This window comes from Pseudozyma flocculosa, assembly GCF_000417875.1.
Source record: "Pseudozyma flocculosa PF-1 unplaced genomic scaffold scaffold00029, whole genome shotgun sequence".
In the NCBI taxonomy this organism is placed as follows: Eukaryota; Fungi; Basidiomycota; class Ustilaginomycetes; order Ustilaginales; family Ustilaginaceae; genus Pseudozyma; species Pseudozyma flocculosa.
The window spans coordinates 68,260-87,296 of NW_006920897.1; the positions used below are offsets into that span (position 1 = coordinate 68,260).

Below are 19,037 nucleotides of genomic sequence, written 5' to 3' on the forward strand. Positions count from 1 at the left end.
TGCGGTGCGTGGCGATCGACAAGAAGATGATGGACATTCGCTCTGGACCGTGTTCGTGTTCGTATTCGTGACAATGATGATACCCTCCCGCCCCCCTAACTCCGGGCCCGTTTCGCGATTCTGTGACTGTGACTGTGACTGTGACTGTGGCTGGACTGCGTGTGTGTGCGTCGGTGCTGTGGGATCGTGGGTATGTGATGATGCGGGTGCTGCGACTGCGAGGGGATCGGTGGAGCTCGGCCTGACTCGCTCGGCGCGAGATCGAGTACTGTCGGAGAGAGCGCGCGGCACGGTGCGGAATGGCAAGTCACTAAGATGGTCGCACAGATGCCGTGTTGCTCGCCGTTGCTGCTGGTGCTGCCGCTACCGCTGCTGCTGCGCCCTCTATCCCGACGTCGGCTTCTTGTGCCCCTGCGATGGTTTGATGCTGCGCGGTGCAGCCTGCTCTGCGGCTGAGGAGTGGGTATTCTTGCGTGGGTGACTAGGCCGATGGAGGGCTCAAGGCGGGAAGCGTCCGATTCGCAAGGTGCGCCGACGACGACGGCGACGCTTTTGATGCCGATGCTGGCTGTGTGGGGTGCGGTTAGAGTCGATCTGGCGATGCTGGGATGGTCGAGCCTCTGCATGTGCTGCGATGCGGAGCAGGACACCGGCGTCAGTGCGATCGGCCGACGAAGGTGCGGCTCGTCGCTGCATTTACCTCACCTCTCGGGAGGCCAACTCTCTCAGCCCGCGGTCCTCTGACGCTTCGAACGACGGGGACCCTCCTCTGCGTCGTCAGCAGCCGTCCTGCCGCTCTCGCCACTTTGGACGCTGACCTCGCGCTTGACGCTCCTCTTCGGACCGCGGCGCCTCTTCGCCGTGGCGGTGGAGCCCACCGTGCTGTTGCTCTTGCCGTCGACTTCCTGGATGCCCGAGTCGTCGCTGAGCTGAATTCCGGTGCCGCCGGTGTCGTTGCCGTCATCGTCGTCGTCGAGCGTGAGGTCTATGACATCGGCATCGTCGGCTGATCCAGCCGGCCGCTCCCTCTTGAGCCTATGCAGGCGCTGCTGCATCAGCGCCAGCTGCCTCTGCACCAACGACACGGGTTGTTCCGAAGCGTTCAGGACGGGCTCACGGCAAGAACAGCGAGGCGTCGGCGAGACTCACCTTGAGCTCGTCGTTGGTCGCCTGCAGCTCGAGCTCGCGAGTCAGATCGCCGGCCTGCGATGCGGGCACTTTGTCGATGGCTGACGGAACAATCTCGCACGCCTCCAAGATTCCCCCTGAGGCGTAGACGAACCTAAACGTGGCAAAGGGCTCACACGACAGCCGGCGGCTGTCGGTGTACCAAGGCGAGCTGGCCTTCACCTTGTGCTTGTCACCCATCCTATGCAGCATGATGGATTGAACCGAGTGTGAGCGAGAGGGAAGGTGGCGCCGGGTTTGAGCTCTGCCGACTCACTTGATATGGTGGCTCAAGGGCAAGCCGTCGCTCTTTTTACGTTCCTTGAGAGCCTTGTCGTCGACCTGGGGTGTGTTGTGCTCGGATCCGTACCAGGTGCGGCGCTTCTTCCCTAGGACTTCGGCAGCATAGAGCCTGACGACGATGGTGCCGAGCTGTGATGCGGCCGGCGTGTTGTCCGACGAGGCGGCGTCGCCGACCTTTGAGAAGCTGTTTTGTTGGACGCAGAGAGCGATGAGCGGGTGTTGACGCTTCGAGCTCGTGAGTTGGGTGGAGCTGGAACCGACTCACAGCATGTTGCGGCACGAATCGCGGCCGACGAATAGCTTATTGATGGACTTGTAGGGCTCATGCTTTTTGAAGAGCCAGAGTCCGGGTACCACTCTGCCGTCGAAAGTGAGGTCGAAGTGGATGTCTCGGCGTTCCTCGTGAGCTCTTGCGACGGTGATGCCGAAGGCAGCCTCGTCGACGGAGCAAACGTGGGCGGATATCTTTCTGGTCCCGTCGAGCTCAACCTTGTACTCGTCGAGCTTGTCCTTGGTATCGACGAGGTGGATGGTGGTGTCGAAGCCGTTGAGATGCATGGCGGCCACCTTGTGCCGAGCCGCGGCGGACGAGCTTGGCGCGCGAGGTTCGACAAACGGCGGTGCGTTGAGATGGCAGCGAGATGGTCTGAGTTGCGGACCGCTATGGCGAGACGGAGTGGTGGCGGTGGTGATGATGAGAGAAGGCTTGGGCAGAAGCTCGAGCCGGTGCCTGTGCGGCCCAAGCTCGGGGCGCAGGCGGGCAGGCAGCAAGCAAGCAAGCGGGCCAGCGGGCAGCAGGTGGAGAGAGGGCAAGCGGCCAGACCGGCCCGCCAACTTTTTTGGAGGTTGGGGCGTGGAATCAGGGTCCAGACAGCCTGGCCTCTTGGCCCGAGCTCAGAGGAGGAGTGAAGCCCAAACAGGCAGGGCAGGGGCAGGGCGCGGCCCACGACCCCGCCTGGATCTTGAGAAAATGGCGTCCACGGCGCGGGCGGCGCGTCAGGCAGGCAAAGGGCAGGTCTCCAGGCCAGGGCCGTGTGTTGTGTTGGCCAGCACGCGGCAGCGCGGCCGCAGAGACCAACACTCACCAGCGGCTGGGACACCAAACAGCAGCAGCCCGCGCCCGCGCTATGCCTCCTCCCTGCCTCCGCCCCACCTTCGCCACCACCACCACCACCACCACCACCCACCCTCACCGCTACTCCTCTCTGACGTCGCATCATCTTCCCTCTCAACAGCCCAGTCTCCGCCCACAGCGCATCCTTGCCACGCACGCCAACCATGACCTTCACTCCCAACCCGCACTTTGACCGCGACTCCTCCAACCCAAAGGACTGGGCCTACCAGCTCGGTGAGCTCCCGCCCCGCCTCACTTGGCTACGCCCTCTTTCCCAACATCTTCCGCTAACACCTCGTCGTACCTCGATCTCCTTCCTTCTTCCCCCCTTGCACCCACAGGCATGCTCCCATCGAGCGCCGCCATCGTCTTTACCAAGGCAGACTTCATCAACTTCCTCAAGCAGCACAACGTCCACGTCGGCCCCAACTTTACCGAACTCGCAAAGCTCCCAAAGTGAGACGAGCACCACGATCAGCGGCGCCGGAAATCGTCTCGACGATCAGCGCGAGCTGACCTTAGTCCTTGTCTATACCCCTCCTCGTCCCTTTGCACCACGCCCCAGGTACGCTCGCATCGGTAAGCTGACCGACGAGGCCGCACCCAGTCAGCCCGCCGCCGCCCAGCCCGCCTCGCAGCAGGCCACCAGCATCAGCGCAAGGTCTGCGCCCGCGACCGCATCCGCACCTGCACCTTCCGACGACGGCGAGGCCGCATCCAGGTCCTCGGCCAACGTCGTCTACACCAGCTCTGGCGAAGTCTTCCGCCCCACGCGCAAGGTGCGCGAGCTGCCCGGCGGCGGCTCGGCCCAGATCACGTCCCTCTTTGGCAACGCGGCGGCTGACGTCGACGAGAGGCCCATCAAGCCCGCATCCCGCCAGCCCCACTACGACGCCCGCGACGAGGCCGAAAACATCCCGCCCGCTCCTGCGCCCGCCGTCACCACCAGGCCCATCCAGTCGCAGGTGCTCAACGCCGTCGAGCCCGACACTGCCTCTGCATCCGTCGGCAAGTACGAGGGCGTCCCCAACGACGCAAAGAGCCACAACGGCTTCAGGCCCACGCGGAGGGTCCGGTGAGTGGCGCGACAGCATCGTCGCCCCGAAATTGCACGTTTCGTCCGCTGACAAAGTCGCTCCCCACTCCTGTGACCGATCCAAATCCCCCGTTTCCAACAGCGTCCCAGGCGGCACGGGAGGCGCATCCAGTATCTGCTTTGATTAGAGACCCGCTCGTGAAGGGTAGATGGAGTCGTACCATGCGACTAGACATTCTGTGACGGCACCAAAATCGCATGACACACCTTTGACCGACCACGGCCGAGCCGGTGACATCGCACGCCGAGGCGATGCGGGTCTCATCGATGCTGCGACCGTCGCACTGGAAGCGTGACCGCATAGCCACCTCGAACGGAGCGTGTCGGCGGATCAAGGCGACCGACTCGGCCACAGTAGTGTGTCGTCGTCCAGGGCTGATCCGAATACGAGTCGACAAGCATCAGCGGCACATCACGTTAGAGGGCCACTGACCGTCTACCTCCTGACTCCCGCGGCATTTGCAGCCTCTCCATCGCACACAAGTGCCGCTTTCCGCTGCGTCGTTCTGCACGTCTTCACAGTCGTCTGATCGCACCACGTACGTCGAACAACCGCGGACCGCTTCCCCTCTCCATTCAGGCCGAGGCGCGGTTGAAATGCTGCCGCCCTCGGAATCACCACTGCTCCTCATCTAGATTGACCCGCGGACCATCTCTTCCATCTCACTTGCGACGGATCGCATCCCGAACCACGGACCAAGGACCAACCCTGGTCTAGCCCTTTTGAAGCAAGTGGGAACGATGAAGAACCTCCGCTCCGAACCGGGCGGTCGATTCGACGCCACCATTGGGCATCAGTCTCGGCTTCGAGCTGATGAGGGCACGATGGGACCCGCACACCTTCATCTGCGCCTCGGCTCTTCTCGTTGGTCAAAGGCGGCGAGGATTCACGCCCCGCAAACGAGCGAGGGTGGGCACGGCAGACCCTCCTCCAACTCCCTCTCTGTCCCTGTCTTGGTCGATTTGCAAATGCGAGGCCGAAGAGGTGTCGGGCCATCTCTATCTGAGAAAGGTATAAATGCCCTCCGTCTTGAGCTTGTTGGTCTCGCTCCTCACTCATTCCTCTCTTTCCTTCCCGACTATCCCCCCCCTCTCGCGCCCTTCCCACTACCGCCCTCGCCCAACAAGGCCTCATCATCAACATGAACCTCGGTCGCTTCCACACGGTGCAGGCTCTACTCTTCTTGCTCCTCGCCCCTCTCCTCTTTTCCATCGCGGTCTCGGTCCAAGCCGCACCGGCGGGTCTGTCAAAAGACGACTGGAAGATCCTGTACCCCCAAGAGGCGAGGCTTCTCAAGGCCTACAACGGTCTCGTGTCGCGCCTGCGTCTTCATGGGGCCAACATGGACCACGACGTCTTCCAGACCTACCGCGCCATCGACCATCCCATCCCCACGCTCCCCGACGAACGGGCCCTGACCCTGTTTGAACGCATCCGAAAGATCAACACGCTCATGGCCTCCTTCGGCCCGGATGGAAACATCCACAACCCCTCGTGGCAGCTCGAAAACCTTCGCAACCAACAGATGGGCAGGGACACGCCGCAAAGGTCCCGGCTGGTCGAGATCAAGGAACGGCTCGCCACCCTCCAGCGCCTCTACGACCAGGCGCAGCACGAGTACGCCCTCGCCACCACGTTTGGAGGAGGAGGAGGAGGTGCCGACGAGGCCGCTCACAGGGCAAGGCTCCAGCAGAGCATGCCCTACGTCTACGACAACTTCCAGGTCGCCGCTCGTGAGGTTTCGGCGAGCCTCGACCACCTCAGGGACAGGATCACGCAGATTGGGGTGTACGATTTGGCCGCGCTCAAGAGCAGGCTCGGCCCCATGCGCAACCGCGTGCGTCCCCTGTAGGATGGTCCAGGGTTGGGCAACGAGGGGTAGAGAGGCGGGCGAGGCGCGATCGCCACAGGGGCGAAGCAAGATGGATCGATCGACGGCCGGATTGCTTTGCATGGCGCGATTGAGCTTTGGAAGAGGACGATCGTGGCATGGCGGATCGATGGCCGGTCGCTCTGCTCTGGACTGGAAGCAGGACTCGGGTAGGCGGGCGAGGCGCGACGGATCGATGGGCGGTCGCTTTCCCCTAGACTGGGCGGGGAAATGTGGGCGGGCGAGGCGCGACAGACCAGTGGGCGGTCGCTTGACTTCAAGCTTGGTGCTCGATATCGGGATGTGGATCAGCTGGGCGGCTCGAACGGTGGGCCGCTACTCGGCCGCAGGTCGCTGCTCGGCTGCAGGCTCCTCCTCGGCGTGTTCGCTACTCTGAGCCTTCTGCTGGTCAACACCACCCTCCTTGCTGCCACTTGCTTCTTCGCTGCGCTCGTCCTCCTTGCTTCCGCTCGCTTCTTCGCTGCGCTCGCCCTCCGGTCCTTGGCGATCGACGCCAGCGGGTACAGCTCCTTGCTGTTCGGCACCGTCGCGACCGTCGCGACCGTCGCCGTTGTCGCCGTTGTCGCCGTTGTCGTCGTCGTCGCCGTCGTCCTGGGTCAGATCGATGACGTCGGCGCCATCGTCGCGGCTGTCCGGCCTCTTCCGCTTGAGCAGGTTGACCTGTTTCTCCAGACGGCCAAGGCGGCGCTGCAGGGGGAGAAGGACGCAAATGCCAGGCGTAAGACGCTTCGGCCCGACGTCTGCATGGTTGGCACGGCGGCCGGGGGCTCTGCTCACCTTGAGCTCATCGTTCTCCGTGCGAAGGGCGTGTTCTTCGTCAGCATCTCCCGTGCTGGTATCGCCGGCCTCGGTCGCTCCGTCGACCTGGATGATGCCGCACGCTTCGAGAACGTCCCGAGAGGCGTAGTTGTAGGTGAACGTGGCGATCGGCTCGGACTGAAGCTCCTTGTAGCTGGGGACCGTATCCGACAGGGGCGAGGCTGCCTGGACATCCCCGACCCTGGTACGCGCAGAAGGTAAAAAGGAGGCATGAGCGCCCGACGGCAGGCAAAGATGATGAAGCGATGCCAAGCAAAGCTCACCCGACGTGATGAGTCAGAGGGACCCCCTGATCCCGCTTTCGGCGTTTGAGGCTCTGATCATCCACACGAGAAGATGTGATGCCTCCGACAATTGGGGCACGGGGCTTGGTTCCGGCGAAGACGACGAGATAGAGTTGAACTTCGAGCGTGCCGAGGCGCGAAGTTGTCGCTTTGCTCTCGGAGGTTTCGAAGTTTTTGACCTTGGAAAAGCCTCGGAAAGCCAAGGTGTGAGATGATCGGCCCCGTCAGTGACGTGTCCTGCCGGCAGCTGGTTGGCATGTGCCCGCCAGAGTGGCTTACCGAGGACGATTAGCCTGGCTCTTGGTAACATGGAAATCGACAATCTCGACCTCCTTCGCCCGCTTGGCGGTGTAGAAAAACATCCAATTGGCCTCTTCACCGTCGAAGAGCAACCTGATGAGCACTTCCCGTGGCTTCGGACTTGGATCCCGGTCGACTTTGAAGCCAAACACAGCGCCATCTGTCGAGCAGATGTGGGCCGAGGCGCGAGACCCTCCATCGTGCCTGACGTTGTACTCCTCCAGGCGGTCTGTGCTGCCGTCGTCGTTGTAGACGTTGACGCAGACCTCGAACTCGTCGATGCGCATGGCTCGCGGTCGGTGGCGTCCAAGGGGGGACGGGGGAACTTGGCGGCTGGCACGACAGGGTGGACCAGCGGGTTGATCGGACTGCAAAGCCGGGCTTTTGGAAGTGGCTGATACGAAGAGAGGGGGCTGAACGGAGAAGAGGGAAGTGCGGCGATTGCAACGGTGGTGGTGGAAGGGAAGGAAGGTTGGGTGGCAGTTTCCTGGCAGGCGCCGTGGCTGGGTGGTCGGTCCGCCATGAGGGGGCCCGAGCGTCGGTCTTCATTTGCCCGTCCGCCTACCTGTTAGGCCCCCTCTTTCTCTCCACCATCTCCGCCTCCTGCGTACCGACACCCTCTCATCATCTTTCCAAGACGTCTGCGCTATCGGAACCACACCCTGCACGGTCTCGGACGCGCTCGAGCGTCTCTAGACGATGCTGTTCTCTTCCGTCGCTACAGGTAACAGCTGGACTAGGATCGGAGGACCTGATCTGATCAGTCTCAGTCGCGGCTCGCAACGTGTTCGAATTCTGCGGACCGACTCGCAACGCAAGATCTGCCTGGGCCTGCGACGATGCCCAAGGTGCTCGACGCCGAACCTCGTGCCTTGCAGTCTTGCCATACTCGCTGGTCTTTCTTGTGTTCCCCCCGCGGACCTGACTGTGCGGGTTCAGCAAACCACTCGCGGGCGGCATCGCCGAAAACGACGAGGAGACGGACCACGACGTAAAACGCTGGTCATCTTCATTGCCAGATGTCCCTTGTGGCGGGCCTCGCTCTGGCGAGACGGCAGGAAGAGGGGATAGAGCAGGATGCTGGCCACCAAGTCTTTGAACAATGTCTGAGCGCCCTCTTTGTGGTCATTAGTTTTGCGGCCATCCTCTTGGCAGCGATTCCCTTTGCGGCCGATGCTGTTGGCGGATCCCGACTCACCGTCAGCGTCGTCAGTCGGGGGATCGACTGACTCGACGCCCTCCTTGGCCCTTCCGTGCCGGCAGCTTCGGGAGGGCTTCCACCAAGTGCTGCGATGGTGGACCGGCGCTGCCCCGAAAGGCCGCCCCACGCCCTTCATTCCACTCTCAAGCCACCTTTCCGCCTCTGCTCTTGGAGCTGTCGCCTTTCGAGGCCCACCCTCGAGCGCCGCCAGCTGTCGTGTCTCTTGCCATCACTCTCTCGAGCGACCATTCCCTCGCTCCCTTGCAAGCCCTTCCTTGCCTCTATCTCAGACATCGCCATGTCGATCGCCATCACCATGTGCCTGGGAGGGAGCCTTGCCACGCGCCTCCTGCTCGCCTTCCTCTGCGTAGCCCTCCTCGCCTCTGTTAGGCCCATGAACTTCCCAGCCTCGTCGAGCTCAGCCATCGATCGACTAGGGCCTGTGCCTCTGCCCCCACAGGAGCTTTTTGCCGCCTACAACGACATGATCACCCACCTCTCTCCGAGCGGTCGGCTGGCTCCCGAAGGGTTCCAGGCGTTTCACGTCGTCGATGTGCGCGTTCCCACGCTGGCCGGAGAGCAGCCGCTGAGCCTGTTTGAGCGGACGGCGGAGCTCAGCAAGGTACTCAGGTCGATTGCGGCCGACGGAAAGGCCGCCGAGCTCGTGTCGGACCTCGGCACCGCCTTTGCCCAACAGCAAGGGCTGCCATCGGTTAGCAGGCGCACGCTCAAGAAGATGCGCTCTGATCTGAAGCAGCTCGAGGACGAGCACCGCAAGATCCGGAGCGACTACGAGCTCGCCACCAGCTTCGGAGACGCGGCCGAGGGGCATGAAGATAGCCTGGCGACCCGTCTGCCCTTTGTCTACGGCAACTTCCGACGTGCGGCGAGGCTTGCGCGGCACCGACTCGAGCGGATCGCAGCCGAGATCCAGCTGTACCGCTCCGAACGCATCCCCGAGGTCTGGAACAAGGTGCCCGGCAAGCCCGGTCGGGTGCGTCCGGTGGATGACAGCGAGCTGAGCGGGGGAGAGGACGGTCAGTGAGGCCACAGGTCGCGGCAGAGGAAAGGTTTGAGCGTCGGCCCGGCAGCGCGCCTCGGCACCGCAAGGTTTCGGCAGTTTGCCAAAGGTCAAACTCGAGCACCGCCACCGACGAGCGTCAGGACCAGAGGATGGGCTCAAAGCCCGCAAGAGAGGCTATCAGTCCCCGGTAACTTCCCTCTTCTGCGAGCTGATGGTCGCTCGATGTCGGGCCAGGCGCATGTTGCCACGCCGCCAAAAGTCAGAGAGCTGGTCCGTCCCGCTGTCCCTTTGCGCTAGACCCTGAGACGATACGTGATGACGCTCTGCGGCACCACAATACCATGTTGAAGTTCGACAGAGCTCGCACATTGAGGTGGCTGAGAGCAGAGGGGTACGCCTGCCTATTTCTTTCTTTGCGCAGCAACGTCCGCGGCGGAGTGCTGTCGGCAAGTTCCGCACCCTCACGGAGCGGCCCTACGGCGGTTGCTCGGCCTGGCTTCCATGCATCTTCCGAAGGTGGGCGCCTGGTGCCTGCCGACGACTCAAATGAGCTCAATAATCGGAACGGTGCCGGTGTTGGGGTGGGGCGAGAAGCCCTCGCGGTGCAACCCCAACCTGGCTTCGGTCTCTCCGGGAGCGTATATATAGCCTCGGCGGATGGGCCCTCGTCGCCCCACTTTTTCCCCGCTGCTTCCAATCACGGCCATTCGCGGACACCGCCTCTTGCTTCTTCCCGCCCCATCGCTACTGACCCCAGCACGAAGACAACAGCGACGACGACGACGACGACGACGACGACGACGACGACGACGACGACGACGACGACGACGACGACGACGACCATGATGATGGCCCGCAACTTCTCCTCTGTTTTATTCTTGGCTCTACTCGTACTGAGCGCTTTCGTTGCGGCACAGGACCGGGACGACGATGACAAGGTGCCGCCCTCGAACACGACGGCGAGCGGCAGTGCATCCTCCCCGCCGGGCCCAGCCGTTAATCCTCAGGCGCTGGCGTGCTTCCAGGACTGCTCCAAGAACCCCATCTCCAAGTCGCCATGCGCAAAGCAGATTACGCCCAGCAACCCCATTCCTCCTGCTTCGTGCCTGTGCAACGAGTGAGTGGCTAGCGCTCGTTGAGGTCCTCTCGGCCATCTCGTCCTGCCGCTCCCGAGTGCGAGCTTAACGTCGATATCCCCGCTCACTCTTGCTCGCGCTGTCCAGTGCCGACTTTCTTCGCGGGGCCAGCGGCTGCGTGACCAACAAGTGCCTCAACTTTGTCCAGGACGTCATGACCGAGGTCGAGGTGCGTACCAGCACGCAGCGTCACCTCTAGCTCCTGCGTCCAGTGACCGACATTGCCACTGCTGTCGCCAGGCCTGGCACGACTGACACGCACTCCTCCAATCGACATGCCATCCTCCCAACCAGAGCTTCTGCGGGCCCGACGCGTTCAAAGCCATGCAGATCATCGGCGGCAGCACGGGCGCGGCGCCTAACTCGACGCCTTCTGGCAACGCGACCGACGCCGGATCGGACAGCAAGGGCCCCAAGATCCCCCAGGATGCCCTTGACTGCTTCCAGGGCTGCTCGACGCTGCCCATCGCCAACTCGACCTGTACCCAGAAAATCGTCAACAACGCCACCTCGCCCAGCGCTTGCCTCTGCCACGAGTGAGTCCCAGCGCGAGCTGCCGTCGTCTTACCCTGCTCCTCTCATGTACAGTGACGAAGCCAGACAGAAACGTCGCTGATCGGATCCTCTTCTCGCCGGCCGCGATGAACCTCGCGTTGTCCCCTTGGCCGTCGCAGCGCTCAGTTCCTCCAGGCTACTTCTGGATGCGCACAGAACCAGTGCCTCAAGCATGCGGCCTTCTTCGAGAGGGAGCTCCAGGTGAGGCGCGATTGCATCTCTGCCGGCGACGCAGAAGGCGAGGTGATCAATTGACCCTGACAACCTCTTCTATTCTCTCGACCGCACAGAGGTTCTGCGGACCCGACACGCCCGCTGCCATGCAGATCCTGGGCGGCAGCGTCAACGGCACCACGAACGGCACCAAGCCCGCCTCGCCGCCCAAGAACTCGAGCGGCGCCGCCTCTACCTCTGCTGCTGCCCCCGTCGCACAGGTCGTCCTTGCCGTCTTCGCTTGCGGCCTGGCCATCGTTCTGCTCTTCTAGGGTCGTTTTCTCGCTTGCTCGCTGCCTGTTTTGTCGTTGACGCCTGCCTCTCTGCCGTCCTCGCTTCCCCTCTCGTCGTTCAGCCTTGTACCTGATGATTCTGACCAAGCCTTCCCCCGTTCTCCCGTCGAATGAAGCCCTCGTCAAGCCCCACGGCCCTCTGTCGCTCGAACGCATCGTCGAGTCATTGATCAAGCAACGCGCTTCGAATCGTACAGGAGAACAGCATCGAGGAGCACCTGAGCTCCTTGCGCACTGCGAGCGATGAGAAGCGAGAGCAAAGAGGTCAGCAGGAGGGCCGGAATGCTGCGTGGACGACCTGCTGGCCGACTTACCAGTGCTCGGGCTCAGTAAACTCGGAGGGGTTGTGGGAGATTCCGTCGCGGGACGGCACAAAGATCATGCCCGTCGGGCAGCGCAGGCTCGTCGAAAACCTGTCCGCTCGAAAGGGGAACAGCGACATCAATGCTTCTGTGAGTGACTGGACCAGAGGAAGCGCTGCGTAGCGGCAGACTGGTAGCTGGACAGGGACTCACGAGTCGTGTCCGGCGCCGCTGTACATGTCCAGGACGCGGTCCGATCCCACGGTGGCCACAGCTACGTCTCTGATGGCCTCGATACAGGCAGGGTCGAACGTGGCCGCGTCGCTTTCAAAGGTCTGGTCCCAGCGCACCGTGCAGTGCCTGTCGCCCGTTCCTCGTCCCAGCACGGCGGAACGCGCTCGGATGCGCTGGCAGAGGTCGGCCACGACGTCGGATCGGGCGTGGCGCACGTCGATCGTCATGCGCACCGTGCCGGGGCAGGTATTGACGCTGCCCGGTCTCGCTTCGATGATGCCCTGCAGCAATGAGTGGGGAGGCAAGTGAGTTGGCCAGGCAATGGCAGAGAAGCAGCAGGAGCGAGGGGGGATCGACGGACTCACGGTGCTGGCGAGCGCGCCGACCTCCTTTGCCATCAAGGTCGCCTCGACGATGATCCTGGATGCGCAGAGCAGCGCGTCGGCGCGGTACTCGTAGGGCGTCGAGCCGGTGTGGCATTCCATGCCGCTGATCTCGACGTCGAACCACTTGTAAGCCTGCCCGCCCAGCACCACGCCGATGCGCTTGTCGCGCTGCTCGAGGATGGGACCTTGCTCGATGTGCAGCTCGAAGTGGGCCGCCAGAGGCAGGCTGCGGTGGTCGCAGTGCGTTCCCAGCATCCGGGCTTCGACGAGCGCGTCCCTCAGCGTAATGCTCGGGTCGTTGACGTCCTTCAACGACCAGGCCTGATCGAGGGGCAGCGTCTCCGCCCACACCGCCGAGCCGGCGAGGGAGCGTGGGAAGCGGGCGCCTTCCTCGTTTGTCCAGTTGACGAGGGCGAGCGGGTAGCGCGTCCGCAGGCCGCGGTGGTGCAGCGTCCGCATCACCTCGAGGCCGGCCACGACGCCGAGGATACCGTCGTACCGCCCTCCCGTCGGCTGCGTGTCCATGTGGCTGCCCATGGCTGTGGGTGCAGCATCAGCTCGGTCTCCCGGTCGGATGAAGAACTGGTTGCCGACGCCGTCGACCACGGTGCGGCAGCCGACCGCCTCGGCTTCTCGAGCCATCCAGGCACGCACCTTTGCGTCGTTGGCGTCGAGCGAGAGGCGCGCCATGCCCGTCTGGGTCGGCTGTGGGCCGTAGCGATGCGCTGCGCCCCACTGGCAGCTGTGGTGCAGGGTGTCGAGCAGCCGTGACGGCGAGATGCGCAGATCGCCCGGCTTGTACCTCGACAGCGTGCGGTGCAGCGAGGTGGGTAGGCGGCTCGTCATGGCTGTTGTATGTGAGAGGGGGGTTGGCTGCCATGACCATGCACGCGAGTGTCGTTGGGGGGCCTGCAGTTATAACCGACCGAAGCGACTCGACGGCAAGGCGATGTCGGGGTCGGGCTCGCCCTCGGAAAGCACTTGATGTAACCGGCCGTGTCGGAACATGACCTTCCATCGGATGGATCATGGTAAGTTACGCCTGTGCTGACCGATGGCGGCTCAGAGTGCGCAATGGATTGATGGCGAGAGGGTGTGGGAGGGAAGAGGAGGGTGACGCGGCGAGGCGCCGACGGGCGGCCCGATCTCGGAAAAGGTGAGGGCGTCGGATTGCACCCCAGGCTCGCATCCAACCACCACCATCCTGACCACCACCGCCACCACCTTGGCCGACCCGCCAGCTGCCGCCCGACCGCGCGCGCACCAGACGCACCTACTTCGCATGCCCCGCCCTCGCAAGACCGACATACGCCGCGTCCGATCCGGCTGCGAGACGTGCAAGCAGCGCAAGGTCAAGTGCGACGAGACTCGTCCTCTCTGCCAACGATGCCGCCAGGCCGCGAGGACGTGCCGCTACCAGCACCCCCGTCCCTCCTCGCCCAGTCTCAGCGCCGCCGGTTCACGCGCTGGACGAGCACAGAGCAGATCCAGCACCCCGCGTCAGCCAGACTCGCCTCACGATGACGGTCGATCGGCACTTGTGCTGCCCTCTTCGCCTCGCACAGCTGCAGCGGCAGAGGGCCTGGCTGCCCTCGCACCGTCTTCGCTCGCCCTCGCCGCACACCATACCACGCCCTTCGATCCGCTAGCGACAACGCCCTTCGATGCGTTCCTCCTCGGAAACAGTGACGCCCTATGGGCCGACACGCTCACCTCGCTCGGGCTGCTCGACCAGGCCTTTCTCACATCTCCGTCTGCGCCGCCAGCCCCGCCGCCATGGTGGCAGGCACACCTACCCGACGTTTTCTCTGCCGAGGCGCCCCCTGTCGATCCCTGTTTTGACCGCTTCCGCGCCGCTTTCGAGCGCATCATGGCTCAGAGCGACCCGCTCGACGCGTACGGCTTCCTACAAGGTGAGTCGAAGGCGCCCCCTCCCCTCTGCGCTCGTCTTCTGTCTGCGCGAACCCCAGCTGATCGTGAGGCCGCCGCTTCTTCCGCCAGGTCTGCGCTGGAGCCCACCAGCCTACACCCATCCGACGGGCGACGATCGAGACGCCTTCCTCGCGAGCCTCTACGCCAGCCCGTGGGCTCGCACATTCACCGTCCTTGCATCCTCTTCGCCACCCGTTCTTGAGCTATTCACCTCCATCGGGCTCTGCCTTGGCGGCCAGGACACGCTGCCCCTCTTTGCCCGCTCGACGTACGGCGTCGCGGCGATGAGCCATGCCACCGCTTCCACCTCGACCTTCGCCTCCGCGGCAGAGATGCGCTCGCGACAGCTTTACGACCACGCGCGGTCGTCGGTCTACTCGCTTCTTGGGCCAGGGCGCAGGGGTCAGCTAGCGCTTCGCCAGCGGTGCACGATCGTCTCGGTCGCGGTCCTGGCCCTGCTGTTTGACGAGATCGACCGCGGCGTCGCAGACGACAACCTTACGCTGTGGCGAGCCGCGACTGGCCTCGCGCTCGACAGCGACGAAGCAGAGGACCCGAATGGCAGCGATGGCCAGACGGACGCCGCCGAGCGCGACTGCTGGCAGGTTCTCTGCCGCATCGTACTTTGGAAGGAAGTGCTCTACCGCGCCACCAGGGCGGACGGGCTCGAGGCGTCGTTGAAGCCGCTCTTTGCCAAGGTGCGGGCGTGGGATCGTCAGGATGCCAGCGGCGTCCCCGCCAGCTGCCAGCGAAGCGGGCTGACGGACATGACGCCGTGGAGCACAGATCTGCTCGAGATCCTCGAGGATGCGCGGCTGGGTCGGGAACGACGACACATGATGGCCCGACTGCGCATCTGCCGACCTCCGGCCCCGTCTCGACGTCTGTGCCACCACGACAGCGACGAGACGCCGCGCAGCGCCGCGCTCAGGCGGCTCCTCTTTGACGTGGTGCGGCTGACGGTGCAGCAGTTGGTCCAAGGCCACCAGCCGCCGCACAGCGACGTCGATTTTGCCTGCCTCGCCCTCGGGCTCGAGGGGTTCCGCCTCGCCACGACGCTGCAGCCCCTCGACCTGCTCAACCCTTCGCTCGATTCGCAGTCGATCAAGGTGCGGACGGCCGATTTCGTCGAGAAGCCGCACCACTACTTCCACCTGCACCTCGCCCTGCCGTTCTTTGTCGCCGCGTCCCTCGTCCGTCGACGGCCGACGAGGGCTGCGCTGCTGGCGAGCTTGGACAGGCTGGCTGGGTCGGTGCAGACGCGACGGCGCGATCGCAGAACGGGCCCAGAAGGCGGTAGCCTGCATGCTTCCCTCGACCGGAAACGGGACAGTCTCGCGTGCACACAGCTGGTCCTCGAACAGATGTGGGAGACGGCGGATCAGGGCGAGGGGCAAGAGGTGAGTAGTCTCGGCCAGCCTGCCACTGGGCACCGCACCGAATGTCCAGAACCATATCGGCCTGCTGACTTTTCCTCTCACCCCCACATCTACGCTACCTCCTGACGGCAGCACCTCGGTCTGCACGACTGGGCCAAGATCCTGGATTGCTGCGGTCTATCGCGGGACAAACAGGTGCTCCTCTCCTGATCCTCTACTCTGCACCGGCCTCTATTCACACTCCATTTTGCCCTCGGTCATGAGCAGGACGACGCTGACGTCGTCGCGGTCAAGGAGACCGAGGCGCTGCGCCTCGTCCTCGTTCTCGAGCAGGGTCGAGAGCGCCGCGAACGGGGCGGCACCGCACGGGCCGGCGACGACGCCATCGATGGCCTCGAGGTGGCGCATGGCCGTTTCGACGGCGGCGTCGTCGACCTGGACGGCGGCCGCGATGCCGGTGCGGAGCGAGGGCCAGGCGAGGTCCGAGACGGTGCCGCAGTTGAGGCCCGGCATGATGGTCTCGCCCGTCTCGATGGCCTCGTTGCGTCCGAGGAGGAGCGAGTGCGACAGGCACGCCGCCGTCGTCGGTTCGACGCTCACGACGCGCGTCGCGACTGCGTCGTCGGGACGAGGGCGGCGCTGGTGGTAGTGCTGCACCACGGCCTGCGCGAGCGATCCGACGCCGACGGGTACGATGACATGGCTCGGTGCACCGCCATTGCGCCCCTCTGCCGCCTCCACAGCCGCAGCAGCAGCAGCAGCAGCGTGGAGCTGTTGATCGAGTTCGGTGAAGATGGTCGTGTAGCCGTCCACGATGCGCTGCGGCGTCGTCGTGTAGCCCTCCCACGCCGTATCCTGGATCAACAACCTCGTCGTCGTCGTCGACGTTGCGTCGGCAGCGTAGGCGGCGGCACGCTGTACGGCGGCGTCATAGTCGAGGTCGGCGAGGTGCGTCACGCACACCTGCGCCCCCATCGAGCGGATGCGCGCGCGCGAGGGGGGCGAGACGTTGCCCGGAGTGAAGATGTGGGCGCGTATCCCGACGAGGCTGGCGAACCACGCGACCGCACAACCGTGGTTTCCATCGGTGGCGGCCACCATTTCCAATTCTCCCGCTCCCGCACCCGCCCTCTTTTCGCTGGTTGCGGTACGGAGTGCATCGAGGGTGGTGCTCTGCGCGTCGAGGTGGAGCTCGTCGCAGAGGGAGAGGAACGAGGCCCACGCCGCGCCGAGCACCTTGAACGCCGGCAGGGCGTACCGGTCGTTTTCGGCCTTGAGGTACACCCGACCTCTGAAGCGCTTCGAGGCGCTCGGCGGCGTCTGCAGGGGGAGGAGAGCGGTGGGTGCGTAGCCCGGTAGCACGGTGCGGTGGAACGTGTACGCCGACGACGACGAGGTGGGTGAATCGTCGCCCTGGCCGCGCAGACTTGTTGGGTCGTAGGATGGGTTGACGAGGATCGTCGGCGGGTTGGACATTGTCGAGTCGAGTCGAGTCGAGACGAGACGAAGGAGCGGGGAGCGAGGAGCGGTCGTCGATGGACGTGGAGAGCGAGGGAGACGACAAGGCCCGCCATGCCCCCGGCACCCGTCCACGCTCCTCTTTATGCCTCGGACGGAGCTGCGTGGTTGGCGTGCCTGCGGGCCAGCGGTTTGACAGCGGTGAAAAGGCGGGCGAAAAGAGCGGTCAAAATGGGCGGGCGGACGGGTGCGAGCGGCGGGCGTGGGTGCGGTCCGAGGCCTGATAGGCTGCCAGGCCTGGTCGGGCGCGGGCGGTGCAGTCCGAGCGAGACCGAGCCACGCTCGGACCTGCCTGGCCTGGTCAGGCCTCGCAAACGACCTCGCCTCGCTCCCTGGCTCCCTCTTCCTCTCCACCACCATCCTTCACCCTAGCCCTTTGCTGGTCGATGGACACTGGCCCTCCTCACATGCGAACAGTTGGGCCAGGGCGGTAGGCGGGGGTATAAGGGGGTCGGCCTTCTCGCATGCCCCCGTCAACCTCTCGACAAGGCCCTCGCTCCGCCCATCCTTCACTTCCATCCCCCTCACTCCGTCGTCAACCCACACTCGAGACGCCACCATGACCACCACCGCACCATGCCGTGCATCGCTGCACGACGCGGCCGTTGAACTGACGCGCCAGCTCGTACGCATCGATTCCACCAGCCCCTCGCTATCCCGCACGGGTGAGGCGGCCGGCGAGTCGGGGATCGCCGCCTTCCTCGTCGAGTGGCTCACGACGAGGGGGTTCGAGATCATCCCCCTCGAGCCCTCTGACCCGCGTCGCCCGAGCGTCCTGGCCGTCCACCGCGGTCGCACCCATCCTCCCGCCACCGCCACCACCACTGCCGACGCACAGGCCAAAGAGCTGGGGCTAGGTCGACCACGTTCCATTCTGTTCAACGGCCACATCGATACCGTCTCGGTGTCCAACTACGCCACCGATCCCTTCAGCGGCGAGCTGAGGGACGGCAGGGTCTACGGACGCGGCGCGGCGGACATGAAGGCCGGCCTGGCATGTGCGCTCGTCGCTGCCGCCTCGTTTGTCTCCCACTCTACATCCTGCCCCCTGCGCGGCGACGTGTGGATAGCCGCCGTCGCAGACGAAGAGGACGCATCGCGCGGATCCTACGACATCCTGCGTTACTTTGAGCAGCAGCACGACGAAGACCAAGCGCCGCCGCTGCGGCGACTGCCCATCGACGGAGCCGTGTTCCCAGAGCCGACCGACGAGCAGGTCATCACGATGCACCGCGGCTTCGTATGGGCCACGGTGTGCGTCCACGGCCGAGCGGCGCACGGGTCGCTGTGGGAGCAGGGCCGCGACGCCGTTGCCGAGATGGGCGCCTTCCTCTGCGCCTTCCGCGCCTACGCCGCCGCGCTCCTCGACGATCCGGAGCGACGCCATCCGATCCTGGGCCGCCCGAGCGCACACGCCGGCACGATCCGGGGCGGCGACGAGGTGTCGACCTACCCGTCCGAGTGCACCGTCGTCCTCGAGCGCCGCACCCTCCCCGGCGAGGACGACACCACGTTCCGCACCGAGCTGCTCGGCTTGCTCGATTCCCTGCCGCCGCACCGAGAGGGATTCAGCTGGTCGCTCGACATGGGCACGGTCCGACCCCCGCTGGTCGAACACGCCCAGCGCGATTTCCAAGACGCCGTCATGGAAGCCTCGTCCAAGGCCACGGGACGGCCGGCGGCCAAGACTGGCGGCCAGTTCTGGACCGATGCCGCCCTCTTCTCGCAAGCCGGCGTGCCCAGCGTCGTCGTCGGCCCGCACGGCCAAGGGATCCACGCGCACGACGAGTGGGTCGAGGTCGAATCCATCAAGACAATGGTCGACGTGTACTCTGAGCTGATCCAGTCGTTCTGCGCCTAGACACATGCCGGCCACCCTTTCGAGACAC

The 19,037-nt window shown here is 64.5% G+C and overlaps 10 protein-coding genes across 10 annotated transcripts; 7 read left to right on the forward strand and 3 right to left on the reverse strand.

The window, feature by feature from the left end:
- Positions 1-725: 725 nt before the first annotated feature.
- On the reverse strand, positions 726-2,028 carry PFL1_06712 (uncharacterized protein; the record flags this gene model as incomplete). The annotated part of the gene is made up of 4 exons (XM_007884258.1): positions 726-1,070; positions 1,150-1,318; positions 1,445-1,654; positions 1,736-2,028. 4 exons carry the CDS (start codon positions 2,026-2,028, stop codon positions 726-728), a joined length of 1,017 nt encoding a protein of 338 aa, XP_007882449.1.
- A 720-nt stretch (positions 2,029-2,748) lies between these two features.
- Positions 2,749-3,808, forward strand: PFL1_06713 (uncharacterized protein; the record flags this gene model as incomplete). The annotated part of the gene is made up of 4 exons (XM_007884259.1): positions 2,749-2,818; positions 2,926-3,040; positions 3,150-3,659; positions 3,763-3,808. The coding sequence occupies 4 exons, from the start codon at positions 2,749-2,751 to the stop codon at positions 3,806-3,808; spliced, it is 741 nt and encodes a 246-aa protein (XP_007882450.1).
- A 613-nt stretch (positions 3,809-4,421) lies between these two features.
- Positions 4,422-5,533, forward strand: PFL1_06714 (uncharacterized protein; the record flags this gene model as incomplete). The annotated part of the gene is made up of 2 exons (XM_007884260.1): positions 4,422-4,692; positions 4,809-5,533. 2 exons carry the CDS (start codon positions 4,422-4,424, stop codon positions 5,531-5,533), a joined length of 996 nt encoding a protein of 331 aa, XP_007882451.1.
- Positions 5,534-5,887: 354 nt separating this feature from the next.
- Positions 5,888-7,262, reverse strand: PFL1_06715 (uncharacterized protein; the record flags this gene model as incomplete). The annotated part of the gene is made up of 3 exons (XM_007884261.1): positions 5,888-6,259; positions 6,350-6,572; positions 6,955-7,262. 3 exons carry the CDS (start codon positions 7,260-7,262, stop codon positions 5,888-5,890), a joined length of 903 nt encoding a protein of 300 aa, XP_007882452.1.
- A 1,212-nt stretch (positions 7,263-8,474) lies between these two features.
- PFL1_06716 (uncharacterized protein) lies at positions 8,475-9,391 on the forward strand (the record flags this gene model as incomplete). The annotated part of the gene is made up of 2 exons (XM_007884262.1): positions 8,475-9,213; positions 9,297-9,391. The coding sequence occupies 2 exons, from the start codon at positions 8,475-8,477 to the stop codon at positions 9,389-9,391; spliced, it is 834 nt and encodes a 277-aa protein (XP_007882453.1).
- Positions 9,392-10,042: 651 nt separating this feature from the next.
- Positions 10,043-11,376, forward strand: PFL1_06717 (uncharacterized protein; the record flags this gene model as incomplete). The annotated part of the gene is made up of 5 exons (XM_007884263.1): positions 10,043-10,317; positions 10,424-10,505; positions 10,631-10,872; positions 11,011-11,092; positions 11,182-11,376. 5 exons carry the CDS (start codon positions 10,043-10,045, stop codon positions 11,374-11,376), a joined length of 876 nt encoding a protein of 291 aa, XP_007882454.1.
- Positions 11,377-11,567: 191 nt separating this feature from the next.
- PFL1_06718 (uncharacterized protein) lies at positions 11,568-13,165 on the reverse strand (the record flags this gene model as incomplete). Its single annotated transcript, XM_007884264.1, has 4 exons — positions 11,568-11,631; positions 11,712-11,810; positions 11,913-12,214; positions 12,299-13,165. The coding sequence occupies 4 exons, from the start codon at positions 13,163-13,165 to the stop codon at positions 11,568-11,570; spliced, it is 1,332 nt and encodes a 443-aa protein (XP_007882455.1).
- Positions 13,166-14,189: 1,024 nt separating this feature from the next.
- PFL1_06719 (uncharacterized protein) lies at positions 14,190-15,840 on the forward strand (the record flags this gene model as incomplete). Its single annotated transcript, XM_007884265.1, has 3 exons — positions 14,190-14,232; positions 14,321-15,651; positions 15,763-15,840. The coding sequence occupies 3 exons, from the start codon at positions 14,190-14,192 to the stop codon at positions 15,838-15,840; spliced, it is 1,452 nt and encodes a 483-aa protein (XP_007882456.1).
- A 489-nt stretch (positions 15,841-16,329) lies between these two features.
- On the forward strand, positions 16,330-16,989 carry PFL1_06720 (uncharacterized protein; the record flags this gene model as incomplete). The annotated part of the gene is made up of 1 exon (XM_007884266.1): positions 16,330-16,989. The coding sequence occupies one exon, from the start codon at positions 16,330-16,332 to the stop codon at positions 16,987-16,989; it is 660 nt and encodes a 219-aa protein (XP_007882457.1).
- A 718-nt stretch (positions 16,990-17,707) lies between these two features.
- PFL1_06721 (uncharacterized protein) lies at positions 17,708-19,009 on the forward strand (the record flags this gene model as incomplete). Its single annotated transcript, XM_007884267.1, has 1 exon — positions 17,708-19,009. One exon carries the CDS (start codon positions 17,708-17,710, stop codon positions 19,007-19,009), a length of 1,302 nt encoding a protein of 433 aa, XP_007882458.1.
- Positions 19,010-19,037: the final 28 nt, after the last annotated feature.